Source organism: Harpia harpyja, chromosome 3 (genome assembly GCF_026419915.1).
Source record: "Harpia harpyja isolate bHarHar1 chromosome 3, bHarHar1 primary haplotype, whole genome shotgun sequence".
Taxonomy (NCBI): Eukaryota; Metazoa; Chordata; class Aves; order Accipitriformes; family Accipitridae; genus Harpia; species Harpia harpyja.
The window spans coordinates 41,625,648-41,653,342 of NC_068942.1; the positions used below are offsets into that span (position 1 = coordinate 41,625,648).

General features: G+C 39.7%; 1 protein-coding gene across 5 annotated transcripts; it reads right to left on the reverse strand.

Moving 5' to 3' along the window:
• Positions 1–27,608, reverse strand: VPS39 (VPS39 subunit of HOPS complex). 5 transcript variants are annotated; one of them, XM_052782189.1, is made up of 26 exons: positions 27,481–27,608; positions 25,706–25,771; positions 24,827–24,853; positions 24,302–24,366; positions 23,469–23,511; positions 22,439–22,533; positions 21,099–21,194; positions 20,303–20,395; positions 18,527–18,710; positions 17,876–17,996; positions 17,390–17,510; positions 16,438–16,567; positions 15,095–15,237; positions 14,078–14,221; positions 13,371–13,512; positions 13,007–13,093; positions 8,431–8,504; positions 7,713–7,811; positions 7,336–7,453; positions 6,725–6,853; positions 6,129–6,231; positions 5,129–5,174; positions 4,353–4,502; positions 4,046–4,180; positions 3,386–3,477; positions 1–2,216 (listed from the first exon to the last, which is right to left on the reverse strand). In XM_052782189.1, exons 1-26 carry the CDS (start codon positions 27,551–27,553, stop codon positions 2,141–2,143), a joined length of 2,652 nt encoding a protein of 883 aa, XP_052638149.1. In that variant the 5' UTR covers positions 27,554–27,608; the 3' UTR covers positions 1–2,140. The 5 variants fall into 5 exon arrangements, with proteins under 5 accessions (XP_052638149.1, XP_052638148.1, XP_052638150.1 ...); XM_052782188.1 differs by having other exon boundaries at positions 21,099–21,197; XM_052782190.1 differs by lacking the exon at positions 24,827–24,853 and having other exon boundaries at positions 21,099–21,197.
• Positions 27,609–27,695: the final 87 nt, after the last annotated feature.

Consider the following 27,695-nt stretch of genomic DNA (forward strand, 5'->3'; position numbering starts at 1 on the left):
CTGGTTCACAATATTTATTACAATCTATTGCTTTAGATAAACCTGCTGTATGGTTAGTAAACCCAAACCACATTATAAGAACCAACAAAAAAAGTTACAGCACAAACCACATCTCTGTAAAAGGTATGCAATGGAGGTGAACAGAGGCACAACCTTAACCGTTTAAGTAAGAGCACAATGAAGACCCTCATATGCAAATGCAGCTCTCCTGGTAGCAGATAACAAAGGTAAATAAAAATCAGACTAACAGTACTAAATATAAGATAGGTAAAAATCAGAGCAATATTGTTATATCTGTATACAAAGAATACAGGGCCTTTTTAAATACCCTTCTTTCATTCTCAATGACCTGTAAACACAACTCTCCCAAACCATCTTCCCTCTGTACCTGAACTAGTATATAAAGATCTATACAGAATGTGCAAATCCAATAGAAGTATTTTTAGGCTCTCTTCTTCAAATAGAAGAAATACAAGGTTAAAAACATTAACACCACAGATTCCCTCTACCCAGCCTCTGCAGAAAGACATCAGTAGCAATACTGCCCAAGACATCCAAGTACAAAAGTAGCATAACACTGGACCAAGAAATCCGTAAGAATGCATGGCATATGAACAATAAATACAAACATATGTGGAAAGGGAAAAACCAAACAGTTATCAAGGGAAACTATTAACACTGGCAAATGAAAATTAATTAGGACTCTTGTCAGCCTACAGCAGATCTGTTACTAAAAAACGCTCATGTAACAATGGCTTAAGTAAACCTGTAACGTTAACTGAGATCCAATTACACCTTAGGCAGACAGGCTTTATTCATCTACTTGTTCGTTAAGAGGTGGTATCTGGTAGTTACATGCCATGCTCCATACTATTTAATAATTACATATTATAAGTATTGCTAGACCAGGATGTTGGGAGTCAAATAGCCCAATATTGGGTTATTTGGTACTGCTGCCTTTTCATGACCACTGCACAGATTCTTTCTGCACCAATCAAACATTTTAATATCACTCATACCAATCTGCTATAGGTTAAAGTTTGTGGAAAAATAAGTTAGACAAAAAATATTACAGCCTACAAGGAGTATGGTACAATCTAGTTCTTGTAGTTAAGACTTCTGGCCCAAGAGTAACTTAAGAACAGTACCAGCCTGAGCAGAACACAGTTCTAGAGCATTTAAAACAGAGAGATGTTGAAATAGTCTGGATTTTACTTCAATGCTGGAAAGCGAACCAGAGACCAAAAAACTTACATACACAAATCTCAAGTGTAGTCTAGAAGCTTAATCAATAACTATAGTTCACTCCCTTCAGAAGTTGCTTTACAGGGTGTTCTTTGCTTTTTCATTTGAGTGCAGATGTGAACTTAGAATAATCTCTGAGCTTCCACTCATGCTAAGAGTGTCCATATTCAGTGCAAAAACCACACAAGTTAATTCAATTTATAGCTCTCAAACTAAAGTAAAAAGAAAAAAAAATGCTTACTAGTGGTACCTACTGTTTGTCTGACTATCTCCTGTGGAACAACTTCTTATCAGAAGGTCAGGTGATAACACTGAATATCAATAAAAAGATTCCTTTGGCCAGCACTTAAACATTCCCATTACTGAGATGAAAGTAAAATTCTGTTTTCCAGGTCTAGAAATAGGCACAGAAGCCTTCTCCATGCCAAACACCTGGTGATCTCCATGCAACACTGATACAGCTGCAAAAACTTTAAAGGAATTTTTTTTTTTTTTTAAAGAACTATTTACATACAGAGCCAAATCACAACATTGTCACTCTAAGGAGGTAAGTTTTATAGTAAAACTTGACTTGTGAACGCCCAACAGTTGTCTAACAACTCATTCGCAAGGTTGGAGTGCAATAGAAAACCCACTACAAAAATCAGTTTCTATTCTTCATCTGAGTACTGAGAGGTTTGGTGTAGTTGCCAGCACTATAACAACATGGTTCAAGTCATTTTCTAGTAAATCAATATTACCAGATAGATTCGGTCAGTCCACAGATACAAATGACTTCTAGCCAGTATAAAAGAACCTAGCAACAAGCCCCAAAAATCTCAGAGGCATCAACTTCTTAAGTCGTCAGTTCCGAATTTCATATGAATGAAATTATGGATTATTAACCATGACAAGGTCAGGTGTCCAGTGTGTTGACTTCTTTGGAGCAGAAATAATGCACGACTATTGCATTAGGGTATCGAGCAAATGCACTGTAAAGAGACAGAACACAAAAATCAACTGTCAGTACGGATAAACAGTTTGCCCTATTCAAACAAGAACATCCAAGTTGTGCAGAATCAGAAAAAGGGGCTTACATGAAAGTGACACTTTCTTGTTTTAATTACAGCCTGAATATATTCTTGAGAAAACCAGATAAAACAATTCTACGGATTTTGTAAGTTTTGTTTTTAAAAAAATAGTATCTGTTTTCATTTCTATAGGCACACTTTACTTGTCACTAGTAACAAGTTAAAGACTGGGTGACATGCTGACATGTTTGCCCTTCAAAACCTTGTTGAACTTAACAGCATTAGAAAAATCCTAGACAACCAAAACAATACTGCATATGCAGATTTAAATTCTGATGCTACACGCTACACACTAACAGCAAAAAATTCAATGTGCACAGCAACAAGTATATTTAGACCTACATTCATCAAAATGTTTTGGAAGAAGCAGCCTTCCCTATCATTGTGAATGCTACTGATATCTCAGAAGGATTCACATCAACAAGAGAAACAATGAATAAGCTAGTCATGTGGCATTCCACTGAAGTTCAGAGAGAAAAAAGAAAAAGCAGAAATAAAATTTGCATGCTATACTAACCCATAATTACCTACTAGGAATGACAGAAGAAAAGTTATTGGCATCTGGGTATCAATTGAAATTAGTTCTACTTTTAGATGTCCTAAGATAATTAGGCTAGAAAATGTAAATCAGCCAGGGAACCACAAAGCCATCAGATATAGAAAACTATCACACATATATCTTAGTTTAAGATTCTTTACATCAACTCTAGTTATGAAGTGGGTAGTAGGCAGTGTTCTTAGAAAATTTTCCAAATTCAGTATGAAAAGTGACTTTCTACCTTCTAGAGTTGTGAAGTGAGAAGTCTTATGAGTTTCTGAAGGGATTTTATTCTCCTTCGTTGAAAGCAGTCTACTCTTGCAGTAAACTTCACCGACTAAAGCTTTGATGTTTTCCCAGCCACCCAGCTGAGCAATGTAATTTGTAATTCAAACACTCTTCAAATGTCTCCTTCATACTGCTGTTCACTCTGTGTATATACACATTCCAAATTTTGCAACATTCTTAGTATAAGTCTACCAGATTCATATTTGATTCAGTTTCCCAAGCTTTAAGGTATATGCTCTCTCACCTGTTACCTATCTTTTTTTTACATACAGTGCACACCTTCTCCTCTGTAATAATGCACTTCACTTGCTGATGCAAGATCCGCTCCTCCTGGACCTAAAGAAGAATAAAAAAAACAAACAACCCTTGCTCATAAAGCAATACCACAGCGCAGCTCCCTTTAGTCTGGTGAAACTGAAAACTGTCACAACATTTAATTTTCAGTGGCTATATCTACCTTAGCAAGTTGCACAGCACAAAAGCAGCAGAGCAAGTGGTATTGAACATCCAACGCCCACATTATATGAATTGCAGGATTTTACTTTCAACTAGTCTGGTCCACAGACTAAGGCATTCTAACCACTAAGGGGTGTTCAGGTGAACTATTGAACTGCATTGTCTGGTTTAGTTTATTTGAAAGAAATCCAGTCCATGCTCTCTGAGATCATCCTGCAATGCACACCAGAGCACAGTGAGTCCAGAGACACACGCACCTCATCCAAACCAAAATGAATGTACTCGCCATCTCCTGAAAAAGGGACATTCAAGCTACTTGATGCAAGCCTACTAATTTCAGGTGCACTACAGCACCATCTAGAGGACACACATTCCGTATAAGGAGCAGTTAATTTAAATACTGAACATCTGTTTTAAAACACCATCCCGATAAATGACAGGTACTTACCCTCAGAAACTCTGCATGGAGAAGATTCTTGAGTACTTGATTAAATCTTTTCTTCTGAGCATTTTCTTCAAGGACTTTCTCTAAGAAGATTCGAATCTCACTAATCTGGGTATTTGCTGGGAGCAGGTTTATCGCCTGGAGCAAAACATATACTTACTTAGGAAAAATTAAAAAGAAATAGAGAACAAAACAGAACAGAAATTGACACATTTAGCTTTACACTCTTACAGTCTGTTCACTTGCCTACTCCAGTACCTTCTGTCACCTGCCAACAGTACAAACTGAGTACTTACAAGTCTTGTCTTACCTTGGTGGTATCTAGTTTGCTGTGATGTAGTTCCAAAACCTGCAGAGCAGCCTGCAGATTAGCTTGAGGCTCCAGCACTTCCATCTTGATTGGTCCCAGGCAATGAACACTAGGTGGGGAGAGATACATCCGAAGCAGTGACAGATAGACCTGTTGCACACAAAAGGAAAGTTCTGAAACTGCTGTACACATCCACAATTGACAGTGCTGGTAGAACCCAGCAATGGTACTAGTAACTTGTACCCATGCCATTCAAAATTCTGAAGTGCTAATTTAGACAGCTCTTATCTTAAAAGAACAAAAACTGAAAAGTACCAATGATGTCCAAGGCCTTTTAAGACTTGCATTCTACACTAAAGTTTTTCTATAAAAGTAGTTTTAACCACGCCTCCCTCATTTATCTTACGTAATTCATTTATAACATTTAGAAACCAACACTTCATTGCCTCTTATCATTAACTTTTTTGTAGATGTTTGTGGAATATGCACACAGTATTTTGTCTTCTGAATTCCATCAGAACTTTAGCTACAGAATATATGCTCCATTCCAGTGATGCAGTAATATTCTCAACAAAAAAACCAAATTTATAAATATAAAAAACCCCCAATCATCTAGTAATGCCTAAATTCCAAGAGCTTATACATAGGTTCCTGTCCACCTATACAAACCCTGAAAAAGTCTGTAACAGAGCAAAAACTTTAAAGTCCCTAACATGGAGTGAATAGTCTAATACCTCCTTACTGAAAAGGAAGGCTGGAAAGATGAAGCTACTTACATCTTTGTTGCCATCTTTGTTTCTGTCATAATGTTTATGGCAGTAGCTAGAACAGAGAAGAATCAAGTGAAATGCAGGGACAGTTTTAGAACCCAGAGAATCAGTCCACAGAAATTACCATTTAAATGTTTTGATTACTGAAGCCATCCAAGTTAGGTGACCGTACATTCAATTCTGATCAATTAAGCAAGTTGCACAACAAAATTACACTGTTTACTCTGCATTACAATGCCGAGAAAAGGGAGATTTTGTGCAAGTCTCCTACTTCCAATCAACTTAAAAAGCTTTAATGCAGAAACTAAATTTAATTCAGCTGTCTAAAAAAAGGGAAAAAATATGTCTCAAATCAACACATCATAGCATAAAAATGTATGTGTAGATATATCTAATTACTGTATCTGAATCACAGAGAAGGTGTTCATTAGTGTACACTGCATACCAGGGTTGAATGTCCTCTAACAGGCATTTGCTGAAAATAGCTTTAAAATAAGCTATGTTAAATAGGCCCTAATGTTCAGCTATACCTGCCAGTATCAGTTAATTCTATTTTCACCCAAGTACTTTAGATTCATTCAGAAGGTTCCCTGACACAATACATCTAGCAAAATGCCTTATCTCTACTAGAGAGGATTCAACTAACTGAAAGAGCTTAACTTTGCATCTGGGCTAGTGAATGTCACTCCAAAGAGAAAGGAAGCAAAACAACATACAGAAGTTCAGAAGCTAAGGAGAGGTGGAAACAAAGAACTGACTGATGACAGTCATATTGCTCTAAAGTGCAATGACAGAAGAGTACGAAAAGGTAAACCTCAAGGGGACGGCATCATCGTCTGTAATGAACAGACGCCTGGAGGAGCCTAAAAGTCAAGAAAACAGGGAAACCTGGCGTACAGCATTCATGCTTCACATACAGCAACATTTCACTACACATCCTATCCATAGGGCAGTGAGCAAACTACGTCGGGGGGGGGGGGGGGCGGAACAAAACCACGAAACTTACTTTTCAGCCATGTTGGTGTCCTTCAAAATATGAACATAAATAAACAGAGCTTGCTCATGCTTCCCCATACGACCCAAGAGCAGAGCACGTTCTTCTAGGAGACCTAGTGATAGCATGGAGGATTAGTCAATAGCTACACAGAGAAATGACAACATAAGCTCCATTAGTGACCAGACTAACAGAAGGAACTATAAACTGTAGTCTGAGCACAAGTTAAAGTTACACTGAGACTGTAAGTCTACTTCACACTATTCTCAGTAACATTTTATGAATTCTTAAGCAACCTTAAGAAACAACAAACTTCACATCTGTTGAGCAATTCAGGCTCACGAAAAAGTTAGGCTAAATATTTAAGTGATGGGAGACACCACAAGGTCTTAAGCCAACAGTTACAGGAATCCTGCAGAGACTGGTAAACCCAACTGTATCAGCAAAAACATGAGGTAGTATACACTAGTATACACACCAGCAGCCAACAACTACAGATGCAGCCATCTTCTCTGTTTTTAGTTGCCATGATTCTACAGTAAGCGAGAAAGTTTTGCTGTACAATGCAGTAAGCTAGGGTTTAATTGAGCTATGGAAACTGAACTCACCATCAAAGGGGAAGTCACTAATTAGTCGACTAGGTTCATACCAGCTAGACTTCTCCAGAAAAAGTAGAAGCTTTTTCCGGTAATCCCCCAAGTCTCCTCCTTCCTCCCCAGCAGGCACTGGAGTTCTATCTATATGGAAGAAAACAACAGAAGCTACAGTATCACAACTATTTCACCACACTACTACAAAGAAGATGATAAACAAACAAATCATTATGAGGAGGAAACAAACGCTGATGAAACCCATTACATGGGCTGGCATCCTGGTGCACCTGACAAATTACTGCAGCTCCTTAAAACACATCAAGTGGCTGCTTAAACAATAGACTCAGTTATTCAAGAGCCTTCCCTACCCTTAACATGCAGAATTCAGGGAACAGTAGCTGCCATTCCACTCAATCATGAACACAGTGTCACTTGGTTCCTTAAGATCTCTAGGGAGGCAATAAATTAGACTTCCCTACAAACCCACAACTTTTGTTGTTCCAGTTCCTTCATTGCTTGGGATGTCTTCTGGATGTGAACAGGGAAGGCTTACAGCAATACACTGTGAAGGCTCCCCTGTGCTGTCCCATGCCCCTGGTCTTCCCACCAGAAAAGGCTAAACATACCTGCAGGATAAGAACTGAGATATTCTTTCATTAAGGCCTGCACTTTCTCACAGTACAGCTGGATCAGACAGTTGTGAAAGTCTGCACCGGTTTCTTCCCAGACATGAATGATGTGTTCCTGTAAATATGTGTTCAGGTTCAGTTATAATCACTTCCTCTGGGAAGTAATTTGTTACAAGCAAGCAGCAGTTCCATGCTTGCCTTTACCAAGCTTGACTTCAGGATTTCATACATTTTAATTATTTTTTTCTTTGCACAACTTATGGCAAAGCTAGCATTCTCTGAAACAGCATCAGGCTCCAATGCCTGGAGAACTAAAGCCATACATGTAACATTTTGTACTGAATGTAATGCACTAGTAGAGATTGAGTTCTTACCAGATAAGGAATAGTCAAGCTTTTAAAATTTTCTATCAAGAAACTGAGCACTTTGTCTCGTGGCAAAGCTTCCACTTCAGGGAGGTCTTCTGTAAATATCTGTTAAACAAAATTTTATTCACAGAATGGTGATTTTTTTTTTAATTTAAGTGCCACGGTATATTTTCTCTGAGGCACTGAAGCCCAGCATATCATCACATGTGTCCAAAGAGTAAGCACAAGAAATATAAAAAAAACTGAGCAGCTAATTCAGGCACTCAAGCTATCTCGCGTCTGAAAGGATTAACAAACATCCCCACTTCTGCCTTAGTTAACACTCTTCTTTTACAGTGCCCAACACCTCCCAAATACAGGGAGACAATTCTGTATCAAAGAGGAAAGGGAAAATAAGAAAGGCAAATTAACATTTGCCATTTAAATACTCAATCAGGCTCTTGTGCAAAAAGCGTGACATCAACAACATTAAATGTTGTATCAAAGGTTCCTAGCTACTTATTCCAAGATAAGGTATTCCAAGAATGGCAAAGCATAAGAAAAACTGAAAGGCTGTCCTGCTCTATCTACTGCTAATCTTACCACAGTACTGAACATAGAAAATATAAATTATATATTTAATTGGATTTAGCATTAATACATGGCTTCTTACATTGAGTTCTCTCAATTCCATACACTGCACTAAGAATCTCAATGGCAAGGTGCCTGTTTCAACCACACTTACTTTCAGTCCATCTTCAGGAAAATCTCTTAGCACCCAGACAGAGTAGGAAAATACCAAGTGCAAGTTCTCTGTACCTGGAATACAAAAAACAGCAGTGCTCAGTATTAAAATCCTAAAGAACTATCTACTCACAACACAAGCAGACACTTTCAGAGCCAGCAAAGCTTAATTTACAGGAGGAATCCGGTTTGGTTTTTTCCCTAATCAAGTCACGCAAATCACACATCCTAGGTTAAAACTGCCATTTCATTACTTTGTAAACATGATTTGAAACAGAAACAAGAATTAACTCAAATACTAAGCAGCACCAAATGTAAACAATTCAGACCAAAACCAAGATCAGTTGTCTTAATGACATTCCAAAAGTCTTCCCCTACCATTTGTTTTTATTAGGGTAGAAAAAGCACTGTTCTTGTGTAATTTGCTTCAGTCCATTTCCAGCCTGCCAGTCTAATGACTTCTATAGCAAATGGTCAAATACTTCATGACAAGTAGTAAAGCATCATAGTACTGAAGTAACCAGCATAGACACTACATGACAGGTAATAACTTTCCATTTTTTAAGAAAATTTAGGATCTCCCTCTTTAAAAGAACACTTTCATTTGGTCAATTTGGTTCACAAAGTTTATAAAACATGTTAGGAAAACATGACTTTCCCCTTACCCTCCTGATCAGAACCACTGAGGCATTCACCGCCGGAACAATGCAACAACACAACCATACAAGAAACAGAAACTTACACCAACCCTATAAAAAGGCAGCCATTGTTTGCTTTTCTTCATCCCACAATATCATCAGGAGTAAGTTACTTTTTAAATATTTAAACCAAGCAGCATCTTCATAGTAGCAGTATTTTAAAAACCAAAAGGTGAGCACTATGAAGTAAAACAATTAAAATAGCCCCCAGAAGAGCCAATTTCAAAGTTTCAGAAACAAAACAGTAACTTGGCAAATGGCACTATGGTCATGGGTCTGAATTTCACTGAACTTCAATTAACTTTCTGAATTAACAGGGCACTGTATGGTAATCGGTTTGCTAGCCTCACTGAGAAAATTTAAATAAAGGACAGGACAAGCCATGGGAGTAAGTTCTTATTTAGAACAAGAGACTGAGAAGAGAAAGTCTAACTCCTTATAAACAAGTGTGAGATTAATTAGAATAGCTCCTTTCCAAAGCACTTGATGAAGTTGCCTTTGCTGAAATCACAACCAAATCAAACATGAAGTTACAACCTACTCAAAACACTCAATAAGGCAGAAGGAGAAGAGGAACTCATCAAGTAACTACCAAAGCTTATAGATCAGAATACTAAAAGGCCAACATTGCATCACACCACAAAATGAAACAACTGGCTCCCTCAGCACATAACAGTCAGCTGCATGGGGATTTACACTGAAGGTCACAGGCAAGGATGTTTTGTGTTGCTAGAATTAAAGCAGAAACTGAATTTCTAAACTCTCTCAGCAACAAATCCCTAATTTAAGTATGAGCTTTAATAGAAAGTTCTGCATAACACTATTTTAACAGATAAAGAATGGTGTAATGCAGAAAACTAGCTACCACCCAATCAAATATGTAATTCTCCTGTGCCTACCTCTGCACAGATAAAGTATATTTTTGATGGACATAGCCGAATCACAGAATTAACAATATTTGCTTTGATGCAGTAAACAATAAGTGGTTACTCTGTTGACACATGGCAAGTATCAAATCCAAATCAGTAATACATACTTGATAACTTAAAAGACCACAGCTACAAGCCTGGAGGAAATTTTCTCTAATTACCTGAGAACTATTTAAGAACATTTCATTAAATGCCCAAAAACCTATAGACAAGAGACAACTAAAGAAGAGTTTCTACTTCACTCAGAAGGTAAGTGAAAGCAACTAAAAATACATTCCACATAATTAAAATTTAAAAAGATAATTTAAAAAAACCAACCCAATTATTACTTATATCAGAAGCTCCTAACTACAGAAGCCTCGCCAAAGTAGGGGCAGAGGGAAAAATCTGTAGAAACCCCATAGTCTGAAATGCTTTTATCATCCTATTTAAGGGACTCCCAGAAATGACACTTATCAATTAATCAAGGCAGAATGGGCAGTGCAGTTAACCGCCCCCCCCCCCGCCCCGTGTTACATTTCTGCTATCTGCTTGGGGGGGGGGGGGGGGGGAAACTGCAACTGACACTAGTGTAAAACATTCCATTTATTATCAATAGTTAACGTTCCGTTCTAGGTTGCTCCCACTGTATTTCATTACTCTGAAGTGAACAGACCCAAACATCTTTTATCAGTTTTAAAGAGCTTAGCAAGAAGCATACAAAAAACCTGATTTTCAGGAGGTCCTGAAACAGAGAAGCTCCAGAAGCCTAAGAGAAATTTAGCAAGCTGCCAAAATTTTAGAAAAGTATGCCAAACAACTTGGATAATTATAGGTCTTAAACATCATCAATCTCAAGTAAAACAAATAAACAGCTGACATAGGTCAATCGAGATGAATTTATAAAGGTGACGAATTATTTTTTAAATAAGATTAAAAGTTTGTTTTATAAAGCTGTATGTGGAATATAACATACCTACACTTCCCTAAGATGAGTGACATTACCAAACGACACCAATGAATAAGAAGTGTAAGAGACAGACACGGCACATATGGGAAAGGTCTCAATGTCATTCTAAGTAATGTATTATCATTGAATAAACATGTTGCTAACAGAAGCCAGCAGTTCTTAAAAGAAATGATTACAGAAAAAAAATACCAAACTTTGCCAACAGTATAAGTCTAATGAACAAAGGTATTTCCCCTCAAACTACTCACTCCCAAACTAGCAGCTTGATACTTTTTAAACAGTTGTGCATTTAGAAACAAGTAATATTGGATGGGAGGGCACTGTTCTCAAAAGTAGCAAAAACAAAAAAGGACTTGGGAGTTCACAATGAATAGTCAACCAAGCAAGTTCCTACCATGATGCTGTGACCAGCAACTATAACCATCATGTCATGATCTAGATCTACCTAAACACAGAAAACAAAAACTTAATATAGGATTCTTCATCTCGGGAATTACTACAAGCCCCAGCAACTTGAAGTTAGACTTTCAGCTGGAAAGCACTAACCCAGAAGTTAGACTTCCCTTTTGTCAGTGGTGGCAAATCATCACTGGAAGAAAATACAAAATACTATGGCACATTTTCTACCAATGGAAATTTTTATCAGAAATAAGGAATGTTTTTCAGTAAGATACTCAAGATTCAACAAGATGCTTATGAACTAATCCTTGAAGTTTGCATTATGCGAGAAACCAGACAAGATGACAAGGATACCCTTTAGCTTTACAGTCTCTAGAAAGTTGCTGAACAGTAGAATAACCACTAAGCCCAATGTATTGGCTTTGTGTGGCAAGGTTTTGGTAGTGGGGGGGGTTACAGGGGTGGCTTCTGCAAGAAGCTGCTGGAAGCTTCCCCTGTGTTCGAGAGAGCCCATACCAGCCGGCTCTAAGACGGACCCGCCGCCGGCCAAGGCCGAGCCAATCAGCGATAGTGGTAACGCCTCTGCGATAACATTTTTAAGAAGGAAAAAGTTGGGACAGACGAAAAAACGGCAGCCAGAGAGAGGAGTGAGAACATGTAAGAGAAACAACCCTGCGGACACCAAGGTCAGTGAAGAAGGAGGGGGAGGAGATGCTCCAGGCGCCGGAGCAGAGATTCCCCTGCAGCCCGTGGTGAAGACCATGGTGAGGCAGGCTGTCCCCCTGCAGTCCATGGAGGTCCACGGTGGAGCAGATATCCACCTGCAGCCCATGGAGGGCCCCACGCCGGAGCAGGTGGGTTCCTGAAGGAGGCTGTGACCCCGTGGGAACCCCGTGCTGGAGCAGGCTCCTGGCAGGACCTGCAGATCTGTGGAGAGAGGAGCCCACGGAGCAGGTTTTCTGGCAGGACTTGTGACCCCGTGGGGGGCTCACGCTGGAGCAGTCTGTGCCTGAAGGACGCACACCGTGGAAAGGACCCATGCTGGAGCAGTTCATGAACAACTGCAGCCCGTGGGAAGGACCCACGTCGGAGCAGTTCGTGGAGGACTGTCTCCTGTGGGTGGGACCCCACGCTAGAGCAGGGGAAGAGTGTGATGAGTCCTCCCCCTGAGGAGGATGAAGCGGCAGAAAATAATATGTGATGAACTGACCGTAAATCCCATCCCCGTCCCCCTGTGCCGCTGGGGAGTTGGTAGAGAATCTGGGAGTGAAGTTGTGCCCGGGAAGAAGGGAGGGGTGGAGGGAAGGTGTTCTGAGATTTGGTTTTATTTCTCATTACCCTACTCTGGTTGATTTGTAATAAACTGAGTTAATTTTCCCCAAGCTGAGTCTGTTTTGCCTGTGATGGTAATTGGTGAGTGATCTCTCCTGTCCTTATCTTGACCCACAAGCTCTTTGTTATATTTTCTCTCCCCTGTCCAGCTGAGGAGGAGGGGGAGTGATAGAATGGCTTTGGTGGGCACCTGGCGTCCAGCCAGGGTTAACCCATCGCACCCAACAAGAGTAACACCTTCACAAAAACAATGCTCTCCTTCACACTCACCCAAATGCTGCAGATATTGCACTGTCCTCTCATGACCCTTCAAAGGTGAGTTGGCTTTCTTTGACTGATCCACCAGCACCTGTAATGCTTTCAGAACAACAAAAATGTTCATTGCTTTGTACCACAAGTATCACTCCAACTTGAACCACAAAAAAGTGAATTTTTCCTGTTCTGCTACCAGAGACAAAACAAAGTTTTGTTTTCAACACACAGACCAAATGGGTAACAGACCAATTTAATCACAAGAGAGACCCAGAAACAAAGTCTTTTCAGAATATTGCCTGCTCACTGAAGACAAGTTAACTCAATACTAGAATACATGCTCCTATCCCTTCTCCTCTCCCCACCCCAACCTCATACCTACCTTTCTCATGCAGACCTTTCTTCTCATACAGTATTATCAGCTCACTATATTTGTGTGCCTTCTTTAGTACATGCTCACTCTCCTCAATATGGCAGTGATTGTTCTCCAGACGTAGCAATGGTGCCACCAGTGCTACATTTGTCTGCAAGAAAAAAGGGAGCACTTAAACATACTTCTAGTGTGCACCTCCTAAGCTTACAGTACAAAACATGAGTTGCAGGAGAGAAGGAAAAAAAGAAGCCTTATAGCATAAGAAACAACACTAACATCTTAGAGCAAGGCCCATTTTCATTTCCATAATTTGTTGGGAAAGAAAGAAAACAATATATCAGAGCTATTCCCCTTCAAGAATAGAGGTCAGCTTTGAAAAACATTGTTGACAGCAAAGATCGTACTCTCCTGCATTTAGCAGTACAAGGCAACACAGGAAGCATTCATTATAACTTCAAAATAGGCATGGCCACGTTCTTTTGACAGAGGCAGCAACCAGAAATGGACACATCTGTTTTATTCCGTGAAACTACTTCCTGAGCAGTGAGCAAACTAGCTAACACCAAAGTTTCACAGATTGTTTTTAGACCAAAAACAGACGGTTGTGTGAGAATTTCTGAAGTAGCTCTTTATCCTCCTTCTTAAACATTTCAGCCTGAGATTCCAACAGAGCTTGTATGGTAAAGGAAAGGCCTCTAGGTCAGGCAGGAACTCACATGGAGGTAACACTTTAAAAGGGTGGTATCAATGATTTGTAGCAGCTTCTTTTTGGATTTGATCGTGGGTGTTCCTTCCATGAGGGGTGACGTAGTGGACTGATGATCAGAATCATTTAGCTTCTTCACCAGCTGACTTCTTTTCTGCAGGACATCAAACAAAATTTTAACAGAAAAAGGCCATGGATTTCTCCATCCCACCTCAGCAAACATAACCCACCAAGTAAAAAGACTAAATTAAACCAATTTAATAACTTGTTTTAATCAATTGTTTCTTAAAGAATTTTTATTGTTACTAACTATTCAATACATCGCCTTCCCAACCACATTCAGGTGTACACATTTGTTTTGCAAATTTATGGTTTTGCAAGATGTCCAGAGTCTTGAGAAAACAGTCAGAAGGAAACTCTGTTAAGCTGAATAGAGACACTTTAGAGAAGTCAGAAGACATTTAAAACATTTGGAAAACAATTTCGGTTTTGAACTACTAGGCACAAAAACTATCCTCCTTCAGACACAAGCTTCCTTTTAGTCTAGTAAGAATGGTGATAGAAAATTCAGATTCCAGTTAACAAAATAAAGAGGACAGGAAGTTACAGTACCCACTACCTCCTGTTCCACCTTTTGATGCACGCTTTTGACCTGTATCCTGGATAGAGTGCCCTGCACAATAGTCACCAAACAAAAACAAAAGATCAAGAACTTAAGACCTCTTCAGAAGGCTACTAGAAATAAAATACTGGACTCATGTTCAGATCTGGCCCATAAGTAAATTTTGTCCAGTCCTCACAAAAGTCACATGCGAAGTTTCCCACATATCTGTGGGGCACCTCACATATTCCAGTTCCCCTGCTTTCTCAGGAGCTGCTGCCATAGTTTCCAACCATGAAGACAGCCCATTAAGGCTAGCATGACAGAGCTGGAGTAGGTGTACTGCTTCCTGCACGTCAAAGCTAACCAACAAAGTATGGTAAAACTGAATAACCCTGCTCTAAAAACAGATATAGGAGCACTCACTTGAGTTAGGTAGTCTATCAGAGCTAAATGTGCCTTCTCCAGCTCTGCCCCAGAGAGCCCTGGCAGGGGGTTGGGATACTGTAGCTGTTTCCTGTAATCTGTGGGCAGGAGGTCAGGATACAGACCCATCACGTGAGTGGGATCTAAGCAAAAAACAACTAGTATTAGTAACCATTCATAACATTATTTTTGCAAACTCTCAAATGTATGTAACCTTTGAGCAAGCTTAGCTTTCCAATGGAGTTGTTTGTAGTCAACTTGTATGTCCACAAGGTTCCAGATAACAAAATTTGCTTATTACAGAAAAGAAGCTAAAACAAGGCAAAAGCAGCAAAAGACAGACTGTTTCAAAATCCAGGCACAACAAGTTCCAACCTGTGCGTTTAGCAGACCTGGAGAACAAGCCATTATTATAATCCTCTTACTGCTCTTGCAGAATCCCAGCATTAACAACTCTTGACAGTAGGACAGGATTTCTAGGAACAAGCAATGTTTTAAGAGAAGATTTATTGTGCTTTTGAAACAAGAACTGAATAGCACCATCTGCAACTAATGAGCACCTGTTTTCATGGAGTTTAAGCAAATTCAAAACTACTGCCCTCTAATTTAATTTCAAAGTATTTTGAGTTCTCAGTCCTTTCTTTTTATTGTAGCTTTCCAAAGTAAATATGATGTTAAGTGTCATCAAAACAAGTAAAAGTTCTAGGTTTAAATGCACAAGGGATATGCTGTCACCAATAAAAGAATCTCAGTCTTAAGCACTATTCTGTGGTACAGTCCAGCCTTCAGGTGTTCTTCCGATAATCCTAGTACAAACCAGAGGAATAGCATCAGAGAGTATTTTGACTTCCAAAACCACAGAAAAGTTTCCTGGCTTCAGCAGCTTGCTCCATTAAACAGGAAACAGGGTTAAGGGTCCTCAGTTTGGTCCGAGTCCAAGAATTTAGCAAATCTACAGATGTTCCTTATTTTCATTCCAAGCTACAAGTAGGCTTTTGGCAGCTGCTGAATCCCTCAACTTCAAGGGTCTGTGTACATGCTATGCACACTATAAAATAGCCTACAATACAAATATATTCTGCACAAAGGGCAAATTCATTATTTGATTTAACTCATTGACTGAAGTTAATCAAATACTATAACCAGTTTCACAAAAAAAAGCTAAATAGCTGCCTAGGCTATTTGCCATTCACAGGGGACTGGTCCACACAAGACACCACTGTTCTAAAACAAAAACAAAGCAGAAAACAAACAAACAAACATACACACACCCCTGCAATAGTCTGTGAGCTTCATTTAATTCCTCCTAACCTAGGTATCTCAATGCCAACCCAAGCATTTACCTGTACCAAGCTTGGCAAAAACTTGCATGGATTCATCAAAGCGCTTCTGGCAGAAGAGGTTGAAGGCAAAGAGGTTCTTTATGTGGTGAATTTGTTGTCGCTTCTCGCTATCTGAATCATCTTTCATTTCCTACACACATAAAAATTAACAAACATTAAAAACTGTTGGACCTTGTAAATGAGAAGGAAACACTCTACAGAAATAACAGGAGTATTATCATTTGGAGACAATAAGAAGAAAAAAGATAATCTTCCAAAGTGACACCTCTGAAGGTAGAAGGCGATTCTCAGATGCTATGCTTATTGTGTCACTGAGATAACCTGGAAGGTTTGAAAGCTACCTCTGGTTATCTATATACTTGCTCTATCACAGCAACTATCTCTTCACTCATTCGCCTTTTCAAAATTTTTTTTCAAGTTAGCAATACAAAATGCAATTAATTAATTTTAATGTAGTTCCAGGGAAGTTTCCGGAAACCAGAAAATGCTAAAACAGTAAGACCAATATAATTAAAAGTACTGTTTCAGCACCTCTAAGAAATTATTATGTTTCAGGAGTAATATGGAGGGCCATTACAAAAAAAAATGGTCATTTGACAAAACAAAACACACAACTCCAAGCAAAACCGTTTACAAGCAGTCTGAAGACTTTGAAGTCCAACTGACTTCAAAGTCTAAAAGAAGGTAACCGATTAAACAGCTAAGAGACATAATCTTTCACATACAAGATGGTATCCCAAAATCTAAAGCACAATAAATCAATATGGAGAAAAAGCAGCACAAAACTAAAACTTAAGTCAAAAAAGGCTACAGTTTACCAGTTTGTGCAAAATGGACAGTAGGGAGGTTAAACTCTCCAGAGTAGCTACAGTCAAGCAGAAGGCAAACATCCTTTTGTGTACTTTTGCACAAGCGCATCCACTGCAAACCCAAAAGGTTTTTGAGTACTTACTGCCAACTGCAAAGCCAACTCAAACTGCTTGTCCTGCAGAAGCTGCTGGATCTGTGTGGCTATTGACACTGGAATGAGCCGCCAAACAAAGTGATTACTTGCCACATATATAATATTTGTGCTGTAAACAAGACAAAAAGGTCAGTTCCTAAGTTCCAGCACTGAGAAAGAATCAATACCCTATCTGAAAAAACAATCCTGGTTAACACACACATGGCTCAATCAGATACAGGGGCAACGAGCAATATTGCAAAGCAGAAAGGAGAATTTATCTCCAGCAATCAGAAATTCCCAAAGACACTCAACTCTATCATTTCCTCCTCAAGATATAGCCTCCACCCATCTGCTCATAAAAAACAACAGACTGCTTCAATGCTGCTTCTTAAGCCGAGGGAGTTAGAAAAGCACCTCCTCTCTCAGTTTTTCCAGAGTGCTACCATACACCCAGACAGCCCAACAAAAGTAATGACCAGTTATACTCAATACCCTCCAGAGGTGATGAAGCGTGGTCTCTGCAGCTCAATACTCTGTACCAGCAGCCGGGGCTCAAAAGTGCGAATCTCCACATACCTCGGCAGAACAGCAATGATGTAGGGAGGCTGGTGTTCTATTAGTGAAACAAGTGAAAAATGTAAGTTGGTTGTTCTCAAGTATTCCTTGAAACAAGCCATGACTTAATGTAAGGCTTGTCTTCAATTTTTTTTTTCCTGTTGAAATGTGTCCCTTTTTTGCTTATTAAAAACAAAACTCAATGCCCAACACTGACAGCAATTTGCTAATAGACTACTACCAGGCTTTTTGTTCATCTTTCAACATAAGGAATTTCTGTGGCACTCAGGTGCCCAAAAGAACTACAGTGCTTTAATACACTACCTTCCATCTCAAATCTTGTCCCTTTATAAAAGATATGCAATATGCCTATTTCCTGAGGACAAGATAGGCATACAGACTACAAGCAAAGAAGGGGAAGAAACGAGAATAAACACATGAAACCTTCCACAGAGTACAACTTGAAACATTTTAGAAGCTGTCATACTCCCAATCCAGCTAGTTTCTAAATACTGGGAACATAATGATTTTGTCATATACAAAGGAGTAAAGAAGCAAATTTTAAAAAAATTTACTGCTAATTCTCACCCATGGCTATAGGAATATCTGTCCAATTCAAGGCACATTTCTGAGTACAGACCCCTTCTTCGTTTAGCACAACTGTTAGATCATCTTGGCCAACCGCAACTTTTCCATCTGCTACAGGAGCTACCAATGGTTCCAGCTGCTTCCCTGTGGGAAACAGTTCTTTGATGGATCCTTTTCCATCCACCTAGGATAAAAAAAGAAAATAAAACACCCATTTTTCAAAATAACCTGTATTTTGAAGCTGCATAAGACCAAAGCCAAAAACCCCCTAGAGGGATTTACAACCCAGACTAATCACTAACAGGACAAGCGCAATTTTAAAGAGTAGCAATAAAATTTTCTGCATATCATCATTTATCTTGCTTATACATCATGTGGAAATAAAGAATACTTTTGTGTCTGAGATGATGTATTCCTGTTACTTTAACAGTAGTTGAGCACATAGCCCATACAGGTTTATAAAATGCATAGCCAGTAGCAACACCACTTAAAGTGTCCAAACTTGGTTACTTGGTGTAACCAGAGGATTTCATTTAGGCCAAAACTTTAACATGGTTTTATTCTGGCATGAGTGAGCATTGCCCATAAAAAACAAACCTAAAAGCCTAGCAGCCTGCCTAGCCTTTTTCCCTTGCCCTAGCTACTCATTCTTGTGGCCACATGCTGTCCAGGGAATTGACCCTCCCCACCCCCTCCCCATCCCCCCCCCCCCCCAAAAAAAAAAAATCCAAAGAGCTGTTTCATGACCTGATCTAACAACTCACTCTAACAACTCAAAATGGAGAATTCTTCTCCTTCAAACTCCATCTACATGTTCCTGCTGCTTCCCCTGCATTACAGCTCAAGCATTCTTATAAATCAACAACAGCTAGCCAGCAGAAAATACCACAGAAATGTGTATATTTTTTCTGGCTATTTAGTGAAATGAAGCCATTCAAGGATGGGTCAGTCAAGCAACTGAGCCAACCTAAAGTAGACACTTGGAGAACAAGTCTCCGCTGTGGTTGCTTGAGCAGCTGTACAACTACTCATATCACTAGAATGGTGGGAATCAACATCTAGGAGAGGGCTGCAGAAGGGCATCACTTCTTTTGTGAGCAGTGTCAGTTTGAAGTGACTGTAAAAATTACTGTGCTGTTTTCCTGTCAGCTACAGATCAGTGTTGCCACCCATGTATACACGCACATACGTGTGGTGCACCTCATCTTCATCTCATTTTCCTATAGTATCAGCAGAAGCCAATTGTAAAGGCAGAAAAGAGAATCAAATATAGCTGTAAAATGAAGCATAAGTGGAAATTGTAATACTAAATTAACAACAGAAAGTTTAAACTTTCAAACTAAAATGACTACAGTTCAGCAAGGCAATCAAAAAAGGAAAAAATGGTTAAGCTCCACTGTCTGCCAGATAAGAAGATATTCTTGGTCCTTTTTCCCCTTTTAGAGCTATCTCCTTTCTTAATATGTTAAATAAAATGCAAACTGAGCTTACACAGACCGGTGCCAAAACAAAATGTATCTTTTCCACTGACCTTTTTTCTGCAAGAGCTTCAAATACTGGTTTCAACAGCTATAAACAGAAGATCACTTCCTGACAAAACATCGGTTTAAAAGGGCAGACTTAGACTGCCCTTCCCAAAACCACATATAGCAAGAGTACCAGATGCTGTTTTTCATAAATGTCTGTTAGCTAAATCCCTGAGCACAGGAGCAGCCTCCATAGTGTCTACTGCTACCAAAGTCTTCTTAAACACTGTATTCCAAACCCCATTCTTACCCGTATCAGGTAATAGTCCCTCTTGAAGCCTACACAGATGGAGTTTTCACACCAGGCCATAGACTTTGGTACATCAGGTACACTGAAGTCCCCCTGAGGAAAACAGGGAAAACAGGTTAAAATGGCTGTTACAAGAGAAAAGCAAAAGTAAAATCTGGCAACACAGAGTGTAACAGGCAGCACTGTTGTTGACACTGTATTCCCCAAGACACACGCCCAACTTCTGCTGGTCAAGGAACAGTAGCATTCAACTAAAAGGCTAGATTCATTCACAGTAAAAAGGTGTGCCCTGAGTTAGCTAGTAACTTCCCAGAAGAGCAGCGTAGCTGAAAAATTCTCTACCCATTTCCATTGGTTACTTTTATCATTCTGGTATCCACAAGTGCAGTTCTCTATGCTTGTTGTCAGTAACTACCTTCTCACTTAATGACATACCTGGAAAACTTTGAGTAGAAGTGGACTCACTTCCATAGTGTTATTGTTAGGTATACATTTATAGAGGCTTCATGCTAATACATTTCAATGACTTACAAGTGTACTACAACCAGAATGTTAAAATATAGAACACAGCCTTTGATTTAATTTATGAAATTGTATTAATGCCATTAATTGTGATTTCAACCATGTATTTTCACTTTTATTTGCTGCTTCATTGTCAAATCACTGCAGAACCAACTGCAGTCAATGCTCTGAAAGTCAGCAGTGCCTCTGAGTAACAGGGACTGCGTAGCAAACAGTAAAGAGCAAGTACACTCCCTGTTGAAGCATGCTAGACTACAGAAACAATGGAACTCACCTGTAGTTCATGGAACTCTCTGTCCTTCCAAAAATAAAGTTGTAGCTTCTTCCGCACTGCCACGCACATTCTCAGCACCTCTTCCCCTGTATCTGACTGCTGTGAAAATAGACAGGCCTAACTCATAGGCACTCATAAACTAAGAGGCAAGTAAGATAATACAAGGCCAAAAGAATCCTCAGCCTGAAGCAAAGCTGTCAGCTGAAGAGCAGCTTTGTTCATCCATGTCAGAAGGGCCCTAAACAAGGAAGCACAGAGAGAAGAGGGGTGGGATACTTAAAATGAACTTTGGCAGGGATTGTGACACCAAGGAAATAAAAAAAAAAAAAAAAAAAAAAGAGCACCAAAGACATACACACACACAAACAGAAGATAAGCAGAGAGCTATCAGCCCAGCTCTGAAGACTAGGATAAACAGCTTGAACCCTATAGGAGAGGCGAGGAAATGGAACAATGCAAAGAACGTGTTAAACTGACAGACAAAAACATTAATAGCTGTTTAATATTCTAGCCTATTGGAAAAGTTTCCTGACAAGAAATACTAGCAAAGCTAAGTGCCTGTACGCACAAACAACAAGGTACTTTGGAATGACCAGATTTAAAGATGCTTTGAAAGACATCACTAGTTTTAACAACTAGAAGACCCCAAGTACTTACTAGAAAATATTTAACACTAAGCTCCCTTGAGGCAAAGAGATAAAAAGTGATGAAAAGCACTAAGCCATCTCTTCTGGTTATGAATAAGGCTTCTGAATGACATAGGTAGGCTGAGAAACTCACTTGGATAGAAACGAGTTTCTTAATAAACCACAGCATATGAACAGAGAATTGCTGTACCTTATGGAACCATTTTATGACCTGAATCTACCACAACTGCCCTGGGACTCCTTGGGCCAATACATTTTAACAGAAACAAAAATGTAACAAAAACAGTGATGGAGATGCTTGGTGAAGGGAACCACTGAGCTACTACACTGGCAATTTAAGGGAAGGGAATGGCTTTTACATTGAAGAGGACCTTTCAAAAAAGACAACAGTCAAAGTTACTACAGGATAAAAATGCCTTTAAGTTTTGTATCAGGAGGTTAAAGGCTACAATCACAACAGGCACTGGAAGGTATCTTATTAAGCACAGGAAGAAAATTAAGGTGACTACATTAAAAATTGTTGCCTTAAGCAAAGCTTCAACATCCAGTAGGTACTAATTTTAAAAAGCACCAGTACCCAACCAACTTGCATGTAACACAAAATTAGCAAACCTAATCAATACAGCAACATAAAAAAAGTTATCCTTATTACAAATAGTAAAGACATCTGTGCTATTGTGTTCCTCCTCTTACCTGAAGATCACAAGTGAAGAGAGATGCACCTTTTGCCTTGGAAACTGTGGTGATTTGTTGAAATGTCAATAGGTCATGGACATAAATGTTATTTTCTGTTTTAAACAAAATTCCAATTATTATTCCATATTTCATACATGTAGAGCTCATTGCTAATTCAAATAAGTTACCACATTTTATGTTTACGTAAAAAGAAGAACTTGCGAAACTAAGAGCTGCAAGAAAGGGAAAGGAATGTTCTCCCAAAAGCTGAAACGTGCTAAGGCACATATAAATACAAGACAATAAATGCAGAAAAGAAGACTAGCACCAGCATTCGTAAAATTATATGACGGAACTGAGAGCAGGTGCTAACCAAGCAGAGGAAGCGGGAGTGGAAGGGACAGCAAGCAGGCCAGAGCAGAGCAAGTTCATGAAGGAAGATTGTATGAACAAAGACCATTTTGAACTGGCTCCTGAAATTAGTGGAAAGTGAACGGTTGCAAATGGAGGGTACTGTGGTCAAGTTTTTGTACGCACGAGGACGCAGGCAGCAGAAATCTACGCATGCTGGAGCTGGAAGAGCCGGGACTTGGAGATCATAAAAAAGGGAGTAGCAACATAAGCAAAAAAAGACACGGGAAGTTCATAAGGTTAAACAAAAATAGACAGAGACAAGCACACTTAGATCTTCCACAAGATGGTAAAAGATAGCCATCTGCATATAAACTGAATTTGGTATAACACATCAACAGTAAAGTTTCATACATCAAACAAGTTTGGACAGAAGTTTTAGACCCCATCATACGGTGCATACATATATGCATGCATATATGTACATATACATGCCAATACAGACAAACTATATCTATACATATGTACATATACACACACACACTTTAGTGCACCTATGTATTTTTTCATTTTTCAGTCACAAAACTTAGCCTTAATACGTTGTTCTCCAAGCTGGCTTACGACACGCAAAGCTGCTTCTCAATCTATGCTGCACCGAGAAGAGTTCATTAAATATTAACACATTTTCTTCACTTACCTAATAGACTGACCAGAATTTTAAACTGAGAAACAACATGAATCTGAAAGAAAGAATTCTATTAGTGACTCCATTCATAAACTAAACCTCTAAACAAGGCTTGACTATAGATAGTCCAAGAAAATGCATCTTGGATACTCTCAAACCAGCAAGGCAGTGATCTATGCACAACCTTCCTCGAGCTATTGCAATCTGTTTCACTTACACTCAGTTTTTACAAGCTAGCACACAGAGCTTGCAACCTAAGCTGCTAAAAAATGCTATAATAAGTGGTATGTTACTAGTACAGAAGTATTTCTAAAGGATATGCGGAGTGTTGCTGAAAGAGGCTGCATGATCTTTGAGGTAAGTGCTTTCCTGAGTATCAATATAATCAATGAGCGAAAGTTCTCCAAAAAAATGAAGACTGACAGTAGATAAATCAGTTACTTTAGTACTAAATTCCAAATAAGAGGAATTACATTCACATTCCTATAGCATTTTACCCGAAAGTCGTGTTATATATTACAGTCTGTCAGGGTATTACCATCATTTTTACAAATATTCTCAGTCAGAGCAGCTGAAGATTTACTGCAAACAACAGGACTTCCATAAAAGCCAAAAATAAACCTTTAAGTTCCAATTCTTTGCTTTCTGCTTTAGCAGCCAAACCAAGCTTATTCCTGTTATGGGAAGAGTGGGCAAAAACACCAAGCTGTGCCACCTCTAGAAGAATCTATAGTTTGGGGGAAATTTTTTGTTAAGCTTAGCAGAGATTCCAGAAGTACATTTGATATTTTGTTTCTTTGCTGAAAACAAAAATATCCCCACGTCAAGAAAATGGTATTTCCTACCTGCTGAATCTTTTTTGAGAAGTTCTTGTTGGATTTCTCTAGTGTCACTTCAAACCTATTGCAACCTACCAGAAAGATTTGAAAGAGTATGTAAACTGAAGTTGTCCTTAAATTTATGGCTGAATATATCTTACACTAAATAGATTACAAAGAATTAGGAAAGCAAACGTGGCCACTTAACACTAGAAGAATGACTCTTCTAACATATCTGTGCTATCTTTTACTTAATAGCTAAACGCATCAGAAGGTCTTCTACATAGTCAGGTGAAAATGTAAATTACACTTCTTGTACCCATCTGAGGGCCTCATCAATAGTTACATTTTTGCCTTGCTGGAATTTTAGATTACAAAAATTATATTTAAGTATTTTGAAATCCAGAGATACAAAGATACCCATACAGACTTTATCAACACCAATCAAATATCAGCAATTTAAATTGCTAGGGAGCACACCACTGCAAAGTAGACAAGGAATAAACACTACACCACAAGGGTTTAAAAGGAGTTTTAGGGATAAAGACTTACAGACACTTTCTGATGACATAACCTCTCCTGGCATTGATGCAAAAAAGGGGGAGAAATTTACCATGTGAGATAAGACACTAGCAACTCAAGACTAGCATGTTCTGATTGGAATAGATAGCCTACAAGTTTCAGAAAAAGCAAGCTGAATTCAGTCTCTAGGATCCAAGTAGCTACAAATGAACATCCTTCCAAGAGCTGATGATCTTGGAAACAGATGTTTGGTTTTTTCTTTCCTGTCCCACACTACACGACATTACTGTATTCAATAACATCGGTTTCTACATAATAGCAGATAATGCAAAATACAAATCTGTTCAGTGAAAATCGATTTTAACTAAACCGAAAATAGAACAGTTCTATTTCTGGCATCTCTAGAATAGACTATGAACACTTATGACTGTAAAAGAGGCAGGGAGAAGAGTAAATACATGACAGAACTACTTAGGAGGGATCCCTCCTCCCCATCCCTTGATGCTCATGGACCTACTGAATAAAGCTGCTCTTTCACTAATCCAGTCCTTCGTTACCAGAAGACATACATCAAACCTCTGGCAACTAGCACACGGCACTGCTTCTGCACTGCTTTGTGCACTGTATTCACAAAAATTGCACTAACCTACTATAAATTCAAACATACGGAGAGCTGATATAAAACATACTTTAAAACAGAAAAAAGGCTGATAGTACTTGGTCTTTCTTGCACACCTGATAAATGGTATGTACACTTTCACCAAAGATCCCACACAAATATTCATTAAATTCTATGTAGGAAAAAATCAGCGATTAAACACACTCGAGTAACATCACTACAACCTCTTAAAGTGCAGGAAATAAAAATAACGTAATCAACTTTTTGTCCCCTTCTTAAAATCAACTTACCTATGTCTTTCTTGATCCTGTAAAGCAAAAGATGCCCTTGTTTGGTACCAACAAGGAGCCATTCCTCTACAGAGACAGGGGAGAAAAAGAGTTTAATTAGTTTCAACAAAGACTGCCCTTCCCGGCCAAGTTACATTTACCAGAACACTTCAAAACTTGTTTCAAATACCAAAGAGGACTTTCTGTGGTGACTACACACACGTCTCCTATCATATCTCTAGCGGAAGTGCTCAGAAGTAGCTTTCATCCTCAGGAGATGATGGCCAAAGATCAAGTAGTTAAACAGAGAGTACAGCCTAGATATCACATCCCACTTGTTTATACAAAAGTATAAAAGCAAAGCATTGCAACTTCTGTGCAATCAAAATCGGCAATATACTGTTCTTCAGACATTACTATCTCCGAGAGAGGAACTGTGCTACACAATGGGAAGAACTGTCAGGAAGAAAAACAAGGAGTTCTATGTGGGTTTGTTTGTGTTTTTTTTTTTAAATTGTCAAGTTTTTATAAGAACTCTCTGAAATAGTCAGCTATGCCTGAAAGAACAGTGGCAGCTTTGCTTAAGTAGCATTTGAATTGCTTGGACGACCAACAGTCATTCAAGATTTATAAGAGAGAACCTTTTTATATACAAACTCTGTGGCAGAGTTTCAGACTCTTCCTATTTACAGCATTTATAGCCTACAAGAGGCATAGAATCTTTATTGGGTCACGACATATGACAGAAATTCATCCTCCTTCCTGAAAATCATATAGGAAAGAAGCATACAAAAATATTTTTCTACATGTAGGAGTACTACCTCATTACCAAAGATACTTGTGTTTTAATAAAGTCTTGTTTCCTGTAAGACCTTTCTTCTACTGTTTGACAGGAAAGTTGTAGAAAGGGAATTACACCTCTTTTTCCACAACCATACTGTCATAGGCCTGCGCGTTTAGGCTTTTTGCTACTTCAGCAAAATAACTGCTTTCAAAGAGATAGAAGATAAAAGCCTCAACACAGGAATAAACCTCTTCACATCTTCTCTACTACATAACTCTAGCACAGACAACCCATGTTTAAATGTGGCACTACTATTCAGGTTGTAATTTTGTTCTTAAGACAGACTAAAAGGGTCGCCATTCCACAGTGTCTGGACTTTTTTTAATTACCAATTTAGTACATCTGATGGGAACTGCTCAAGCAGTTCAAAAAGCCTTACCAAGCCTTATCATTATGACAGCCAGTGCGATCACCTGACCAAAATCTTGACTGTCAAGTATGCCCAAAAATATAACCTTCATTTATATACCACCCATACATGCAAACAGATTCTAAATCTAAGACGTGAACGCACCACTGGCTTTCCAAGATAAATTTTAGTCAAAACACAGGGAACGCTTTTTTTAGGAAGAAACTAGCCGATCCACGGTTACAGCACTGGAAATGATGGCAGCCTCCTCCTCAGCAGGGCTGCCGCCGGGCGAGCAGGACTGCGGGCGGCAGGCGACCGCCGGCACTCCCGCCACCGGAGCTCGGCCCCGGCAGCACCCCCCCCCCATCGCTGCAGGCACCCAAGCCAACGCTACGAGCCAAAAAACGGTGAAACGCTGCCGCGCTACCCGCACGCCCGGCCCTGCCAGGCAGCGGGGGTCCCACAGCCGCCCCGAGCCACTCCCGGCCCGCCACAGGGCAGGCCCCGAGAACGGCTGAGGGGGCGTCCCGGCTGGCCGGGATCGGAGAGAGGAGCGGCGCGGGGCGGCAGCGGCGCGGGCCCCCCCCCGCTCCGGCTCACCCCAGGCCGCCAGGCAGTCGATCTGCAGCGGCAGTTTCTCCAAGATCGGCACATGCTCGAAGGCGTCGTGCATGATGATGGCGGCAGCTCCTCCGGGCCCGGCTGCCCCCAGCGCCCGCCGACCGGGGAGAGGCTCCCCTCAACCCTGCGCGGCGGTGGGGCGGCACTGGGGGAACGGCCCCGACGGAAGCGCTGCCGCCGGCCCACAGTTCCCC

What these genes read in the sequence shown, in the direction of transcription:
- VPS39 (XM_052782188.1), bottom strand. Translation starts at nt 27,553, where the DNA reads ATGCACGACGCCTTCGAGCATGTGCCGATCTTGGAGAAACTGCCGCTG. An exon ending in TCTTCACTTGTGATCTTCAG is followed by an intron (nt 21,198 to 22,438) that starts GTAAGAGGAGGA and finishes CTATTTTCACAG; the next exon opens with CAGTCAGATACAGGGGAAGA. An exon ending in CGCTTCATCACCTCTGGAGG is followed by an intron (nt 17,511 to 17,875) that starts GTATTGAGTATA and finishes TCTTGTTTACAG; the next exon opens with CACAAATATTATATATGTGG.